The following is a 16011-nucleotide window of genomic DNA, read 5'->3' as shown; positions in this document are numbered from 1 at the left end:
GCTCAAAAGGTTGCCCATCACTATCCTATATAATAAAGAGGTAATATGCAAATTGACCCTTGTGCCCTCACAAGATGTCTGCCTACAACCAGGCCGGCAGGGGGGTTAGTGAGGGACGACCAAACGACTGAACAAGCAGGCTGCGTGGGGCAACCAGGCCAGTGGGGGGAAGGGGTAGGGATGACCAGGCTGAGAGGAGGGGCAGTTAGGGGCGATCAGGCCAGCGGGGGGGAAGGGGGGCAGTTAGGGGCAACCAGGCAGGCAGGCAAGTGAGTGATTAGGAGCCAGCGGCCCAGGATTAGAGAGGGTGCAGGCTGGGCTAAGGAGATACCTCCCCCCCTCGTGCACGAATTTCATGCACTGGGCCTCTAGTAGTAACAATAAATACATTTTAAGTAATGTACATATTTTACCTAATTTAATCTTCCCAACAATCCTATTAAGTAACTGCCATTATCAGCAGGTGAGGAAATTAGGCACAAATTGGTTAATTGCCTAAGGTCAATATTAGGTAACCAAGCTGAGATTCAAAGTAATCTGGTTTCAGAGTCCATGTTCTTTTTTTATTTTTTTATTTTAGAGAGAAACATCGATTTGTTGTTCCATTTATTTATGCATTCATTGGTTGCTTCTTGTATGTGATCTGACCAGGGGTCAAACCCAAAACCTTGGTTTAAACAGGTCCATGCTCTAACCCAGTGGTTGGCAAACTCATTAGTCAACAGAGCCAAATATCAACAGTACAACGACTGAAATTTCTTTGGAGAGCCAAATTTTTTAAACTTAAACTTCTTCTAACACCACTTCTTCAAAATAGACTCGCCCAGGCCGTGGTATTTTGTTGAAGAGCCACACTCAAGGGGCCAAAGAGCCGCATGTGGCTCGCGAGCCGCAGTTTGCTGACCACAGCTCTAACCAACTGAGTTACCTGTCCAGGGCCCATAGTCTGTGTTCTTAATCGCTCCACAATATTGCCTCTCTTATCTGAAGAGAATTTCAGAATTTCTCATTCCTGGTAAACTCCACTACCTCATTTAATCCTAATTCACTAATCCTAATTCTCACTTCATTATGGTAAAGATTTTGAAAATTTTAAAGTAGCTTTCAGAGCATTTTAAATGTTCACTGCTTCCTTAAAAGGCAGCCACAACTGTCTTAAAGCCATAGGTCAAACAAATAGTGTTAACCGGTTCAGGTTATATACTGTATTTGTTGAGTCCTTTGTAGGGCTGACAGAGTATGGGAGTCAGAGCCTTTTCATTAACAAAACACTGATTTTACATTCTACTTTTCAAGAATATTACTGGGGCCCTAACCGGTTTGGCTCAGTGGATAGAGCATCGGCCTGCAGACTGAAGGGTCCCAGGTTCGATTCCAGTCAAGGGCATGTACCTTGGTTTCGGGCACATCCCCAGTGAGGAGTGTGCAGGAAGCAGCTGAATCGATGTTTCTCTCTCATCGATGTTTCTGACTCTCTATGCCTTTCCCTTCCTCTCTGTAAAAAATCAATAAAATATATTTAATTTCAAAAAAAATATTACTGGGCCCTGTAGTATTCTACCAGGTCTGTTAGTTAGAGCATCATCCTGATATGCCAGGGTTGCAGGCTCCATTCCTGATCAGGGCACATACAAGAATCAAACAGTGAATGCATAAATAAGTGTAACAACAAGTCAATGTTTCTTGATAATATTCTAATAACTATGTGTGGTGTCATATGGGTGCTAAATTTATCAAGATGATCACTTAGTAAGCCATGTAATGTCTAATCACTGGGGTGTACACCTGAAACTAATATAATGTATGTCAACTGTAATTGGAAATAAAAAAATTATTTTTAAAAAGCAATGTTTTTCAATCCCTCTCTAAAAAAATAAAAATACTACTACTATATGGGTACTTAATGTGGGGTGCTGGACCCAAATGGATGAGTTTCAGGATACCTAATAAGCGCCTAAAATGTCAGACAAAAAGAATTGTATATGACTTCAAGATCAGTCAAAATTGTGTATTCCAAAATAAGGGTTAACCTGTAGGTCACTGCTACCTTACAATGGTGCGAATACAATCTCTGTAGCATTCCATATTATTTAAAACCTCATATTTTCCTGCATTATTTGAGAAAGGAAAAGCAAAAGTCGAAATAATGAAGGACTATTTGCAGAGGTAGGTTGCTTCTCGGGTTGCATTTACCCTTCCTTCACGTATCAATATGCTTCCACCTGGGGGGCGGGAAGGGGTCGGCTCTCTCAGAACCACGTGGCTCGGAGCAGAAAGTTCCGGGCAGGCCAGCGCGTCCCGTTCGGAATCCTCATCCTTATTTAGACCGTCCACACCCCCGTTCGGGAAAAGACTGGCGGACGCGGACGGGTCCCTAGTTAGAGGAAGTGACAGGCTGCCGCTCCTGACCCGGAAGCGATTTCTAGTCCCTCCCCCTCCGCCCGGCTTCCTTCTGCAACAGGCGTGGGTCACGCAGTCGCTCGCTCTCTCTCTGCCGCCATCTTGGTTCCGCGCTCCCCGCACAGTAAGTTGTGTCTTCGCTGTTACTCTATCCGCAACCATCCGCCTTTCTTGCGGCTGAAGCCACCCCGGGGGACTGAGACCTAAAGAGAGTTAGAGGCTTTACGTGGCCGCCCGCTTCCTACTCGACCCTGGGCCTTGTGGCTTTGGTGTCTCCGGACAAAATGGGGTCTGCGATTGGCGTCCTGGCAAGAGCGGGGCAGAAGGGCCGCAGGCCGGGCTGTGAGTCCGGGGCTGGCGTGATGGGAGCCTTTGCGGTGTTGGGGGCTGGAGCGAAGTGTCTGCTGTGGGAAACGGCTTCAGGATGACCCGTAGGAGGTTAAGGGGTCACGGCCTTGGGAATCCGCCCCCCCCCCCCCCACACACACACACACACACGGCGTTCTTATGGTGACGAGTGTTTGGGGCTTAAGGCACCCTCTTTTCCCTCATGATTCCCGGAAGTCGGCAAACGGGAGCCCTGGAGGTGCAGCCCGGGCGGCGTGAACGGTGGAGGGAGGCGGTTAAAGGAGCGTCTCCCGCGGTCGGAGCCAGCCCGGGGTCCCCTCTCGGGGGGCGAACGCAGTGCCGATTGCTGCCCGGGTGGGATTGGGAGCGTGGACGCAGACGAACCCCTGGGGACCGGGAGGTCCGCGCTCTGCGGAGGGAAGAGCGTGAAGGAAGGTGCGATTCGCCTGATTAGCGATGTGACGGTCACGGCACGTTTCTCACCTCCTGCCTGCCAGCTCCTTTGGGGAGGGCAGTCCCCAAACACCCTCAGGATTTTCTTGCGCCACAGTTTTCTGCAGTTTTTAAAAATACCTGACTCTGGGTTGGGCCGCAAAACGGTCCCAGTCCATTCCGGCCTCCCTTTTTATTTCCTTCAGAAATGCCCGGTGAAGCCACAGAAACCGTCCCTGCCACAGAGCAAGAGTTGCCACAGCCCCAGGCTGAGACAGGTAGGACCCCCTCGTCCCCGTGCCCATCATTGAAATTGTGAGATTGGCCCTAAAACCATTCGGTGGGTAAAGTGACAGAATACACTTGGGTCTTCCAGAGTTGTCTCTTATTAAAGACGGTGAGCCTGTCGCTCTTACCAGGGATGAGAGTCCGTAATCTTAACAGCTGTCCTTGGAAGGGGCTTCATTTGGGAGTGGGATAAAAACCGTATATTTAAGGTTCAAGAACATAAAAAGCTCCCTGGCCGGTTTTGTAGGTGGGGCAATGAGAAAAACTGAGCTGGGCAGGGGCTCGGTGATTCTTACCTCTTGGAACTGGCTGACACCCTGGCAGGCCAAGGAGACCTGAGCTTTTATGAAGTTCCAGCCAGCAAGTTGCATCGAGGTTTTAGATGGCAGAGCTTGGCATTGTGCCCACGTCACATGTCTGAATGCGATGTGTGCTGTGGTGAATGTGTCCTGGGACCACGGACCCTCGTGGGTCGGTTTTTACTTGTTTTATGGATTGGTGATGAGATGTTCAACAGCTTGTCTGGAACCCAGAATTGAAATAAAGCTTCCCTTTGAGGATTACTCAGCTTTGAAACTAATGAGTGTAGAACATAGTGTAAAGGCAAGTTTTGAATTCTGGTTAAAGTGCATCTCTATAATACTTGAGAAAGGGAGTAGTGAAAATACTTTTTTAATGAAGATCTTGCCGAGTTGTGTAAAACTAAATGAAGGGAATCTTCAGGGTGTCATTTTTTTTTTCTTACAGTAAATTAATTTTTTTTAACTGCACCTGTCACTTAAGAACAATTCCCGTCTTCTGGAATTAAAATAGAGTTGTTTATAGTTGAAAGTGTTAAAGTTCTCCCTCTCCACCTGTCTGATTTCAGCAGCTGAAGAGATTAATACAGCTGCTGGTAAAGAAAAGGGAGGGCGTCCCTGAGTTTGGGAATGAGCTATGTGAAATCTTTGAACCACAAGGGACTAAAGGACTGCTCTCTGAAGATCCTGTAATTTGGTGCTAAATAAAAAATGTAGTGTCCTGTTAAACAACTTGATTTTACAAATGTGGAGAGTGAAATTCAGATGAATTTCGAATAATTTGGTTTCAGGCTTCAAAAGGAATGCCATTACATAATTAAGAGTGCCTGAGAAAACTATCTCAGGAAATAGGTTAAGGTGTCTAAACCAAGTAATTTGGTCCTTATCCCATCAGAGGAAAACATTCTAAGTTTCAAATTCTGATTATGTTTGAAAGCACTGCATTTTAAACATAAGACTTTTACCTACCAACCCTTCAAGAAAAACTGGTTGAGCTGCCTGTCTTTTCTGTGCTACAATACTTTAAGAAAATTGTGAATTTGCATGCTACAGGCTTTTTTGTTTTGTTTTATTTTAAATACTCCCTTCAAAGTGTTGAGCATTTGTTATTCTACACCTGTGTTATCTCCTGAATAGTAAGCATGGATTTTTCTGTCATTCAGAATATCTTGCTTAGCTTTACTCTAATGCCAGATACTGGTCTATTTTGACAGAATGACATACTTATCCACATTAAGAGGTGGGGATCCAATGTATTCTCTCCACTGCAATTCCCTACTTCCAAAATAGAACCACAGTCTGGCTTAACAAGTTGGGTTACAGTATTATAATGCAGTCCCTACCCTTGTGACTAAGCTCTCTCGATGGCAGTCTAATTCATCTGAGATTGATGTTTGGAGGTAACATTACCTGGGAAGGTCTGTAGACTATGGAGTACAACTCACTTGTTCTTTTTGTTTGTTTTGGGTAAGCAAGCCGAAGCACAGGGAGGCTGAGTGACTAATTTAATAGTTTAGTATTAAATTCTGAAGCGTTTCAACTTTATGAGAATTGATTTCTGCCAGACACCCACTTCTTTAAGCTTTATTCAAAGAGTCAGTTTTTCCTGACCTAGTGGGAACCTGAGCATATAAAGACCTGGTTTTTTCTCATTTAGCTCTGATTCCTCATCATCACCAGCACTCACCACCTTCCTTATTCTGGTTGTCAGTATCTGTTTTAATTAGTTCGCGGACCCTGGTGGACAGGGTGGAACAGCTGTTTTTGTGGTGTGATTCTGTGGCCTGTGAGAAAGGCTTGGAGTTCATTTGAGGAAGGAAGGGAGGGTGTATTCTTACTTGACTCCTGAAGTATGTTTCTGAAGGGTTGCTATTGCCTGTCACCTTTGTCTAATCCTGTGTGGTGACTTTCCTCAGAATAAAAATTCTGGTGTTTCTTATGCAACATGTTGTACCAAGTTGGGCTGCATAACTCACCTTTATTTTTTTCCTTCCCTTGCCTTTATTCCCTTTTTGCTTTTCTCCTCCAGCTGTGCTTCCTGTGTCTTCAGCCTTGAGTGTCACTGCTGCCTTAGGGCAGCCTGTGCCAACCCTTCCCCCTTCTTGCTCCCTGCCCCCACAACAGTACCCTCTGGCAACCCCTAACCAGCCTGCCCCATTCCGTCCTCCCTCTACTATTGCCTCTACCCCTTTTGAAGCTCCTTTTCCACAGGCATCCTCTGGGACAGCCCTGCCCTTGGGAGCTGCCCCTACGCTCCCTGACACCCCAGCTTTCCTACCAAACCTAATAGGGCCTCCCATCTCCCCAGCTGCCTTAGCTCTGGCCTCTCCCATGATAACTCCAACTCTGAAAGGTGCCCATCCCTCTTCAGCTCCCTTAACTCTGGTGGCCTTGCCTCCCCACTCAGTTCAGAAGAGTTCTGCTGACCCACCTAACCCTATTAGTCCACCTCCTTCAGCTGCTGTGGCTAAGTCAGGGTCAGTGACACCCTTGTCAGCTCCCGTTGCTTCCTCAGAACCAAAGACCTCTCCTCTTCAAGCTCCCTCTCAAGTAGTCCCTAATCCAAAAGTTACCCCCATTCCTCCATATACGGCCAGTGCTGTTCCTTCCCAGCTTATAACTCCCTTGGCCTCTTCTGTTCCATCTGGAGTAGCCTCATGTGCTCAGACACCACCCACTCCTCCCCTAGCCATCACTTCCCCTCAGGTCAAAGGCATACCTGTTTCCTCAGCTCTGACTTCACAAAACTCTGTAAGCCTCAGCCTGCAGGGACCCCTTAGTCCACCTGCTGCCTTACCTCTTAAAACCCAGTCTGTTCCTGTGACTCCCAACGTCCCCCCAGTTTTCCTCACTTCTATGGGCTCTCACTTTGTACCTTCACATCAGAGTTGTCTTGGTTCTCCGGTCCAATCTGTAGGTCAAACAGGCCCTAATATTCTGTCAGATTCTGTAGTGGATACCATTTCTGTAGACCATTCTCCCATAGGGGCCTCTTATCCTACTCAGCAATCTATAATTTCTCCCCTTCCTTCCAGAAATGAGGTGGTTCCCGCTGCTGTAGCTGCCTTTCCAGTGGGGGCTCCAGCTTCCTCTCTGGCTCTGTCTGTTGACAAGGGACTCTCTACCATCTCTAGTGTATCCTCCTACAGCTCTTCTGGTTCCTCAAGTGCACCTGTCTCTTCTCCCTTAGCTCCTACAGCTTCTCTCACTCCCAAAGGCTCTCCTAATGCCACTCATCAGCAGCCCTTAGTGGCCCAGATGCCTCCTGCTTCTCCAGGAAGTCCAGGCTTGAAAAAAGCTCCTGTTTCTTCTGTTGGAATTACCTCACTTGTGATGACTAACCCCTCCACAATTTCTGCCACACCTACCACCTTTGAGGTTGTAAGTGCTACTTGTGTGTCTCCTCCAATTTCATCAGGTCTCCTAAGTAATAAGAGCTCAGCTTCCCATACTGCCTTGGCTATGGCACCTGTGGCTCCCAAAGAGCTTCCTTCTCCTTGGGTAACAACTGCTCTGGAGATACCAGGCTCTCCTCCTCTGCCAGCACCTGAGGCACTCAAAAGTCTCCCTGCTTCACAATTGGTCAAGTTCCCAACACAGAAAGATCACCAAACTGTACCTGCCTCTCCTGTAGGAACCCCTATTTCACCACCCCTGGCAGGACTTCCTACCAAGAAAGACCCTATTGTACTACCATTGACGCTGGCAGCCCCTCAGAATCCTCCCTCTCCCCAAAGTACATCATCTTCTCTGGAAGTATCTCTTTGTCCTGAAGTCACCTTAGCTAACAAAAGCCGAGTAGAGCCTCTGCCTGTAGGTAAGCCAGCTGCTACTTCTCCCTCTCCTCTGGGTGCTATTTCCCCAGCCTCTCTACTCAAGACAGATCCTTCTGCAAGTCCAGACCCCACCAGTCCGCTTCTCAGAGGTTCTCTTACTGCTCCGAGTGCAGCTACATTTCCTTTGGAAAGTGCTGCCACTTCTGGGGGGACTCCTACAACTACCAAAGGAACCTCCACTCCTACAAGTACAGCCAGCCCTTTTCCAGAAGGAACTGTCTCTTTAGCACCTAAAAGCCACCCAGCCAAGAAGGGTACCTCTGCTCTTACTACTTTACCTTTGGTTCCTCCCACCTCTGAAAGTTGTTCTGTGGCTCCAGCCGTGACGTTATGCCCACAGAATGTTTCTGTTTCTCCAGCTACTGTGGCACTGTCTTCTGAAATTCCCAAATCGGAACCCTTTCCCTCTCTTCCCCCAGCTGGTAATCCTCAAGTTACAGAGGCAGGTCATGGTATTTCTCATACCTCAGCATTGGCATTTGTGGCCTCCTCTCCTGAAAGATGCCCAACTGAGGATGTTGGCGATTCTGTTGCTGCATCTTCCAAAGGAGCTTACCTAGCTGAATCCCCATCTTCTTTAGGGACTAGTGTGTCTCCTCAGACTGGAAGACCTCCAACCAAGAAGGGTTCGGCTACTTCTACTACCTTAACTCTTGCTCCCGTTTCTAAAAGTGTGCCTGCTAGCTCTGATACTCCTGCTGGAAATCTCTCAGCTCCTGTTTCTCTGATTGAAGCTTCCTTTCTTCCAGAGGCCAGTTTTTCTTTTCAAGTCCCTAAGGGATCACTAACCAAGAAGCATTCCCCCACCCCTCCATCCCCCAAAGGGGCCCCTACTTCCCCAGCTGCTGTCCCTCCATCCCCCAAAGGGGGGCCAGCAAAATCATCCCCTAAAGAGACTCCTCCTCCTCCAGCTATGACTCCTTCCTCTCCCAACGGAGCCCCAGCTACCCCACCTCCCAAAGGGGCCTCCACTCCCTCAGCTATGGTTCTCTCTTCACCCAAAGGGGCCCCCTCTTCCCCAGTTATGACCCTTCCTTCCCCTAAAGGAACCTCAGCAACTTCATCCCCCAGAGAGTCCCCAGCTGCCCCACTCACCAAAGGGACCTCAGCAACTCCATCTCCCACAGGGCCTCCAGCTACGCCACCCCCCAAAGAGTCTCCAACAACCCCAGCCCCCAGCGGGGCCCCAGCAATTTCATCCCCCAAAAGAGCCCCAGGAACCCCATCCTCCAAAGGGGCTCCTACTCCCTCAGCTGTGGTTTCTCCAACCCCCAAAGAGCCCTCAGGTGCCCCAGTCACCAAAGGGGCCCCAGCAACTCCATCCCCCAAAGGGGCACCAACAACTTCATCTCCCAAAAGAACCCCAACCTCCAAAGGGTCCCCAACAACTCCATCCTCCAAAGAGCCCTCAGATACCCTAGCCCCCAAAGAAGCCCCAGCAGCTTCATCTCCCAAAGAACTCTCAGATACCCCAGCACCTCCAGCCCCCAAAAAACTCTCAGATATCCCCACAACTCCATCACCCAAAGAGCCCTCAGCTGCCCCAGGTAATAAGAGCTCAGCAGCTCCATCTCCCAAAAAACTCTCAGATACCCCAGCAACTCCATCACCCAAAGAGCCCTCAGCTGCCCCAGCCCCCAAAGAAGCCCCAGCAGCTCCATCTCCCAAAAAACTCTCAGATACCCCAGCAACTCCATCACCCAAAGAGCCCTCAGCTGCCCCAGCCCCCAAAGAAGCCCCAGCAACTCCATCTCCCAAAAAACTCTCAGATACCCCAGCACCTCCAGCCCCCAAAGGGGGCCCAGCAGCTCCATCTCCCAAAGAGCCCTCAGCTGCCCCAGCCCCCAAAGGGGGCCCAGCAGCTCCAGCTCCCAAAGAGCCCTCAGCTGCCCCAGCCCCCAAAGGGGGCCCAGCAGCTCCATCTCCCAAAAAACCCTCAGATACCCCAGCACCTCCAGCCCCCAAAGGGGGCCCAGCAGCTCCAGCTCCCAAAAAACTCTCAGATACCCCAGCAACTCCAGCCCCCAAAGGGGCCCCAGCAACTTCAGCCCCCAAAAGAACCCCAGCCCCCAAAGGGGCCCCAGCAGCTCCAGCCCCCAAAGAGCCCTCCACTGCCCCAGCCCCCAAAGAGCCCTCAGATACCCCAGCAACTCCAGCCCCCAAAGGGGCCCCAACAACTCCATCTCCCAAAGAGCCCTCAGCTGCCGCTGCACCAACCCCTAAAGGGGCCCCAGCAACTTCAGCCCCCAAACGAACCCCAGCCCCCAAAGGGGCCCCAGCAGCTCCAGCCCCCAAAGAGCCCTCCACTGCCCCAGCCCCCAAAGAGCCCTCAGATACCCCAGCAACTCCAGCCCCCAAAGGGGCCCCAACAACTCCATCTCCCAAAGAGCCCTCAGCTGCCGCTGCACCAACCCCTAAAGGGGCCCCAGCAACTTCAGCCCCCAAACGAACCCCAGCCCCCAAAGGGGCCCCAGCAGCTCCAGCCCCAAAAGAGCCCTCCACTGCCCCAGCCCCCAAAGAGCCCTCAGATACCCCAGCAACTACAGCCCCCAAAGGGGCCCCAGCAACTCCAGCCCCCAAAGGGGCCCCAACAACTCCATCTCCCAAAGAGCCCTCAGCTGCCGCTGCACCAACCCCTAAAGGGGCCCCAGCAACTTCAGCCCCAAAACGAACCCCAGCCCCCAAAGGGGCCCCAGCAGCTCCATCTCCCAAAGAGCTCTCAGATACCCCAGCAACTCCAGCCCCCAAAGAGCCCTCAGCTGCTGCTGCCCCAGCCCCCAAAGGGGCCCCAGCAACTCTATCCCCCAAAGAGCCCTCAGATACCCCAGCTCCCAAAGGGGTTCCAGCAGCTCCAGCCCCCAAAGGGGTCCCAGCAACACCAACCCCCAAAGGGGCCCCAGCAACTCCATCTCCTAAAAGAACCCCAGCTAAAACTCCATCCCCCAAAGAGGTCTCAGCTACACCAGGCCCCAAAGCGGCTCCTACTCCTTCAGCTGTGACTCCTCAAGCTCCCAAAGACCCCTCAGCGACCCCAGCCCCCAAAGGGACCCCATCAACTTCATCTCCCAAAGAGCTCTCAGCTGCCCCAGCCCCCAAAGGGGCCCCAACAACTTCATCCCCAAAGAAAACCCCAGCCCCCAAAGGGGCCTCAGCAACTCCACCCCCCAAAGAGCCCTCAGCTACGCCAGCTCCCAAAGGGGCTCCTACTCCTTCAGCTGTGACTCCTCCAGCCCCCAAAGGGGCCCCAGCAACTCCATCTCCTAAAAGAACCCCAGCTAAAACTCCATCCTCCAAAGAGCCCTCAGCTACCCTAGCCCCCATAGGTGGCCCAGCTATCCCATCCTCCAAAGAGTCCGCTGCTTTACCAGTCCCGGTCACATGTCCCTCGGTATCCACTGCCCCTCAGGCATCTAAAGGGCTCGCAATAAAAGAAGGCTCCACAGCTCTCAAAGCAGCACTTGCTGCCCCAGCTTCAGAAAGTGCACCAGTCATCCTAGCTCCCACTCAGAAAGGTCCACCAGCCAAGAAGAGTTCACCTCCTGTGTGCCCAGATCCCTCAGCTAAGAATGGTACTAAAGGACCCCTTTCTACAGTGGCTCCTCCAACCCCTCTACTGACAGTCTCCACTCAGAAAGGCACTTCTCCAAAGACTCCAGAAGTCCTCCCTATTTCTCCCTTGAAGGGCAAAGATTCTTCTCATTCTCCAAAGGGTCCCTTGGCTCCTCATCCAAAGTCTGAGACATCTACACCTCTAGCAACAGCGGCTTCTGAGAAGGCCCTTCCTAAAGCTGGATCAGCATCTGCCTCTCCAGCACCCACCCCATCAGTCTCTCTGCCTCTTGCTCCCTCCCCAGTTCCCCCTCTGCTTCCTAAACAGCAACCTCTGCCGTCCTCACCTGGGCTGATGCTGGAATCATCCTGTAAGCCCTCAGCCCCCGCTGATGAGGATGAGCTGCCGCCTCTGATTCCCCCGGAACCAATCTCGGGGGGAGTGCCTTTCCAGTCGGTCCTCGTCAACATGCCCACCCCCAAACCTGCTGGGATCCCTGCCCCAACCCCCTCTGCCAAGCAACCTGTTCTGAAGAACAACAAGGGTATTTGCCTTGGTTTGCTGTGTGCATGGTGTGTCGCCCACACTCCTCCTGGGGGCTACCCACCATTACTAACCCTAGGATGCGCCACTTTGTCCAGAATATCTGCTTGTGTTTGAACATAGAACATAGAATTAGAATGATCATTTTAAGTGCAAAAGCTCTAGGAATGTGGAACAATCTTGGTTTTCATCATTTCAGATAATCCATTGTGTATCATCTTGTATAATGGGGATCCAGACTAACCCTGAGTTTCCATCATTTTATCTAACTGATGTGATGTTGAAAACCAAAGACCTACTAGACCTTAATTTGCTCTAATTTCTACCACATCACTAACCTTGTCCCTGGGCCTGGGATTTGCTAAAATATTGGGAAGCTATTGAATATTGAAACTATTTGAATTTCTGTTCCCTTCTTAGAATTAGTAAGGACCAGTGCCCAGAGACTTCCTTTGTTTAAAAGACCTATTTTTCCTAGCCTGAGAATGGTGCAGGTGTATGCTTTTTTCCCTTAGTAGTCTATTGTGCTTGGCCTTTCAAATTGAGGAAAACTTAAAATATGTGAATTATGTTTGAAAGAAATGGGAGAGGTCACAGGACAATAACTAGTAAAGGTGACTATTGGAACTGTAGGTTGGCATCATTGAGAATCTTTAAGTAATATTTATTAGATCAAATTGCTGGGGTCAGTAGTTTGAAAATAAGGCTAAATGTGTGTGCATAACTGCTTCTGGCCTCCCCAAACCTAGTTTAAAGGATGAGGGGAAAGTTCCCTTCCTCACCTGCTGCCACAATGTGAAAGTTTTTCACTTCAGTATATCTGCAGACACCTTGTCGCCAGAACCTTTCTGGGATGGTTGGGCTATTGGGTAGTTGTTGGAGTTACATAGGTCATTGGTGTTTGCCTATGCCAAGAAGTGAAGACCTTGAGGGAAAGGAAGCAGTTATAGCATATAAACTGTTCAGCTGAATCTAGTAATTACCTCTCATTTCTGGGGCTGGGTCTTTAATGGATGTATACACACTAGTTTGTGACTAAGTGGGGGGACTATCAAGCTGACTTTATACAAGTCAGTTGATTTACATTTAACTTTACAAGGTTTAAAATAAGCCAGTGACCTCTAGTCTAAGCAAGCCATGGTGACAAGCCTCCTTTTAATCTCCACTATAAATTAGTAAAACTTATTTTGCCTCCTAGGGTCTGGAACAGAATCTGACAGTGATGAATCAGTACCAGAGCTCGAAGAACAAGATTCCACACAGGCAACCACACAACAAGCCCAGGTGGATATTCTCTTACTCATTGGTATAAGTACTTGGAATAAGGAAGCACTGCAGAACCAGGGTTGACAGAGAAGATGACTTGCATCTTTGGAGCTGTACACTTTCATAAAGGGAAAACCACAGGGAGATTGTGGAATCCAAGTCTTAACATTTCAGCTTACTGTTTTATTTTAGCTGGCTGCGGCGGCTGAAATTGATGAAGAACCAGTCAGTAAAGCAAAACAGAGCCGGAGTGAAAAGAAGGCACGGAAGGTAATACTTTAAGTTATAAACAAGGACCAGTGTCCAGTGACTTCCTTTTTGTTTGTTTGTTTGTTTGCTTGTTTGTTTGTTTGTTTGTTTGTTTGTTTGTTTGTTTGTTTGTTTTGAAAGACCATTTCTGATGAAGCAACTTTAAAGGGGAGAAACTCTTGGTGGTAGTAGAATCATGTTTAATTAAAATAACAGAATCTATTGTGGCAGAAGTTCTAGGAATCAATTCTGTATTCTTATATAAACTTTTCTCAGCCCAGAAAAAGGCTTTCTTTTGGATGTGGTATTACTATGGTCCTTACTTCCTGAAGCTGCTTCTAAAAAAAAATTGAAAACCTGATGTTCTTTTGTTCCTTAGGCTATGTCCAAGCTGGGTCTTCGACAGGTTACAGGGGTTACTAGGGTCACTATACGGAAATCTAAGAATATCCTCTTTGTCATCACAAAACCAGATGTGTACAAGAGCCCTGCTTCAGATACCTACATAGTTTTTGGGGAAGCCAAGGTAAGGAAAGTTTTCGTGGGACTTGCTCTAGACTAGGGTTTCTCGAGCTCAGCACCATTGATATTTTGGGTCAGTAATTCTTTGTTGTGGAAGGGGGCTGCCCTGTACATTATAGATGTTTTATTTAGCAGGATCACATCCAGTTGTAATAAAAAAATAAAAAACCTCCAGATATTGGATATCCCCTCCAGTTGAAAATCACTGCTTTAAACATAAGCTACTTCTACATAAGCTACTAGAATCTGAGTGAGGGCAAACTATTTAAAGCTACATAACTATAGTACGTTATACAGTAAGTTAACCTGAAGTGAGTTTAGAGTGCAAGTTTGGGAAATATGTACATAATTTCTTTCACTTAATACAGACAGATCTATTCACACGAATCTCATATTTTCTGCTCTACAGATTGAGGATTTATCTCAGCAAGCACAGCTAGCAGCTGCTGAGAAATTCAAAGTTCAAGGTGAAGCTGTCTCAAACATTCAAGAAAACACACAGACTCCAACTGTACAAGAGGAGAGTGAAGAGGAAGAGGTATATAAGGAAATCTTTTATACTTTTAATTCTCTCCAGGTCGTATTATGTTTGTATTGATGGGTGGGTTCTATATTGTTTTAGTCTCTTAAATCCCATTGAGTGAAATAGTTTTTGAGTTAAGAGACTGCTGACTCCAACAAACTATACTGAAGTTGTTCTTGCCTTTAGTTTATTACGTTTATTTTTCCCTCTCTCTTAGGTTGATGAAACAGGTGTGGAAGTTAAGGACATAGAATTGGTCATGTCACAAGCAAATGTGTCAAGAGCAAAGGCAGTCCGAGCCCTGAAGAACAACAGTAATGATATTGTAAATGCTATTATGGTAAGTGTCCAAGCCTTTATTCCTGACTCCCTGGAGTGACCTGACCAATTATGGGTGACTTGATTTTCTTATGTTGATTATCAGCCAATTAGGAAACCTCATTCCAAAGCCTGTCTTGAGATGCCTTAAGTTTTAGTGACCTGAATTCTGTCAGTTTGCCTATTATAACTCTGATTATCTCTTTTCTCTTAACAGGAATTAACAATGTAACCATCTAAAAAGGAGGACACTTTTTGTGTGTGTTTCAAAAGAGTTACTGCAGCTTGGTTTGAAATTTGTACTGTTTCTATCATTAATAAAGTTATGGCTTCTTGTGGGATGAACTCAGTGGGTGCTTGATCTCTTCCCCCCAGAAAGCATGAAGACTCTAGAAATGAAAGCACATTTATTACTCTTAAGACCTCAGCTTCAGCTGAAAAGATTTAGTGCCACAGATTACCCCTTAAAAATCTCAGCCTTTTCACTTCTTGTAAGAAGGAAAGTATTGTATGTACCAGGCTATATGTTAAGACCCTTTTTTTGAACTTTATTGTTGAAAGTATTACATATGTCCTTTTTTATCTCCCATTGACCCCTTATAGCTCACCGCAGGCCTTTGCCACCCTATTGTCAAGACCAGTGGTCGGCAAACTGCAGTTTGCCGCTCTGTTGACTAATGAGTTTGCCGACCACTGGGATAGGGGTTTAATCACAAGGAACAACAACAGCCTGTAATTATTGGAATTGAGAGTCTAGGTCAGTGGTCAGCAAACTCATTAGTCAACAGAGCGGCAAACCACTGGTCTAGACCTTGTCTTCAGAGACCAACTTGTTGACTTTCTTGTTTTCAGTTTCTTTCCCAGGTGTTAACCGTTATCACATGCTGATTCTTCTTTATTTAATAATCAGGCTCCTCTAACCTACAGTCTTTCTGAACATTTTGGACCTTATCTTTCCTTTGTGAGAGGCAATGCACATTGATTACATTTTGACATGTAAGAGCTTGATAGAGGATTGGAGAGATTGCATAATGGATGTGATGAAAAGACCACACTTTATATAACATCAGAAGCTACCTTATGAAGGGAAAGATTTTTACTGTTACATACAATGCAAACACTCTGTTCTCACACATTGTAATCTACAGAGTAAATTATGATTAGGGTAGCCTTAATCATGCTAAAACAATGAGTGAAAACCAGAACTGTACCAAGCAAACGTACATGTGATTACCCCGTTTATATAAATAGTGCTGTAGAAGTCCTAAGAAGAGTAAAGTTAAAGTTTCTTGATTTAGGTTGTTAATATGGTCTGGGGTAAAGCAAGGAACTAAAATTTGGGAATAGGAAGGCTACAAGTAACTTACAAGCAAGAATCTAAAATGAATAAGTGATATACCTAGAAGGAATGTTAGGAAGGAAGATTAACATCATGGA

General features: G+C 47.6%; 1 protein-coding gene across 3 annotated transcripts; it reads left to right on the top strand.

Moving 5' to 3' along the window:
- The first annotated feature begins 2383 nt into the window (after positions 1 to 2383).
- On the top strand, positions 2384 to 14919 carry NACA (nascent polypeptide associated complex subunit alpha). Of its 3 annotated transcripts, XM_079775907.1 has the most exons (9): positions 2384 to 2524; positions 3387 to 3458; positions 5797 to 11697; positions 12895 to 12980; positions 13155 to 13232; positions 13591 to 13737; positions 14143 to 14271; positions 14474 to 14596; positions 14792 to 14919. In XM_079775907.1, exons 2-9 carry the CDS (start codon positions 3389 to 3391, stop codon positions 14804 to 14806), a joined length of 6549 nt encoding a protein of 2182 aa, XP_079632033.1. In that variant the 5' UTR covers positions 2384 to 2524; positions 3387 to 3388; the 3' UTR covers positions 14807 to 14919. The 3 variants fall into 3 exon arrangements, with proteins under 3 accessions (XP_079632033.1, XP_079632032.1, XP_079632031.1); XM_079775906.1 differs by lacking the exon at positions 5797 to 11697 and having other exon boundaries at positions 2438 to 2524; XM_079775905.1 differs by lacking the exons at positions 2384 to 2524; positions 3387 to 3458; positions 12895 to 12980; ... (3 more) ...; positions 14474 to 14596; positions 14792 to 14919 and having other exon boundaries at positions 5952 to 10049; positions 10386 to 12887.
- The last annotated feature ends 1092 nt before the right edge of the window (positions 14920 to 16011 follow it).

The sequence above is a fragment of the Cnephaeus nilssonii genome (assembly GCF_951640355.1).
Source record: "Cnephaeus nilssonii genome assembly, chromosome: 6".
Classification (NCBI taxonomy): Eukaryota; Metazoa; Chordata; class Mammalia; order Chiroptera; family Vespertilionidae; genus Cnephaeus; species Cnephaeus nilssonii.
Note: the sequence above shows the minus strand (reverse complement) of the source record. Positions and strands in the feature narration are given on the sequence as shown.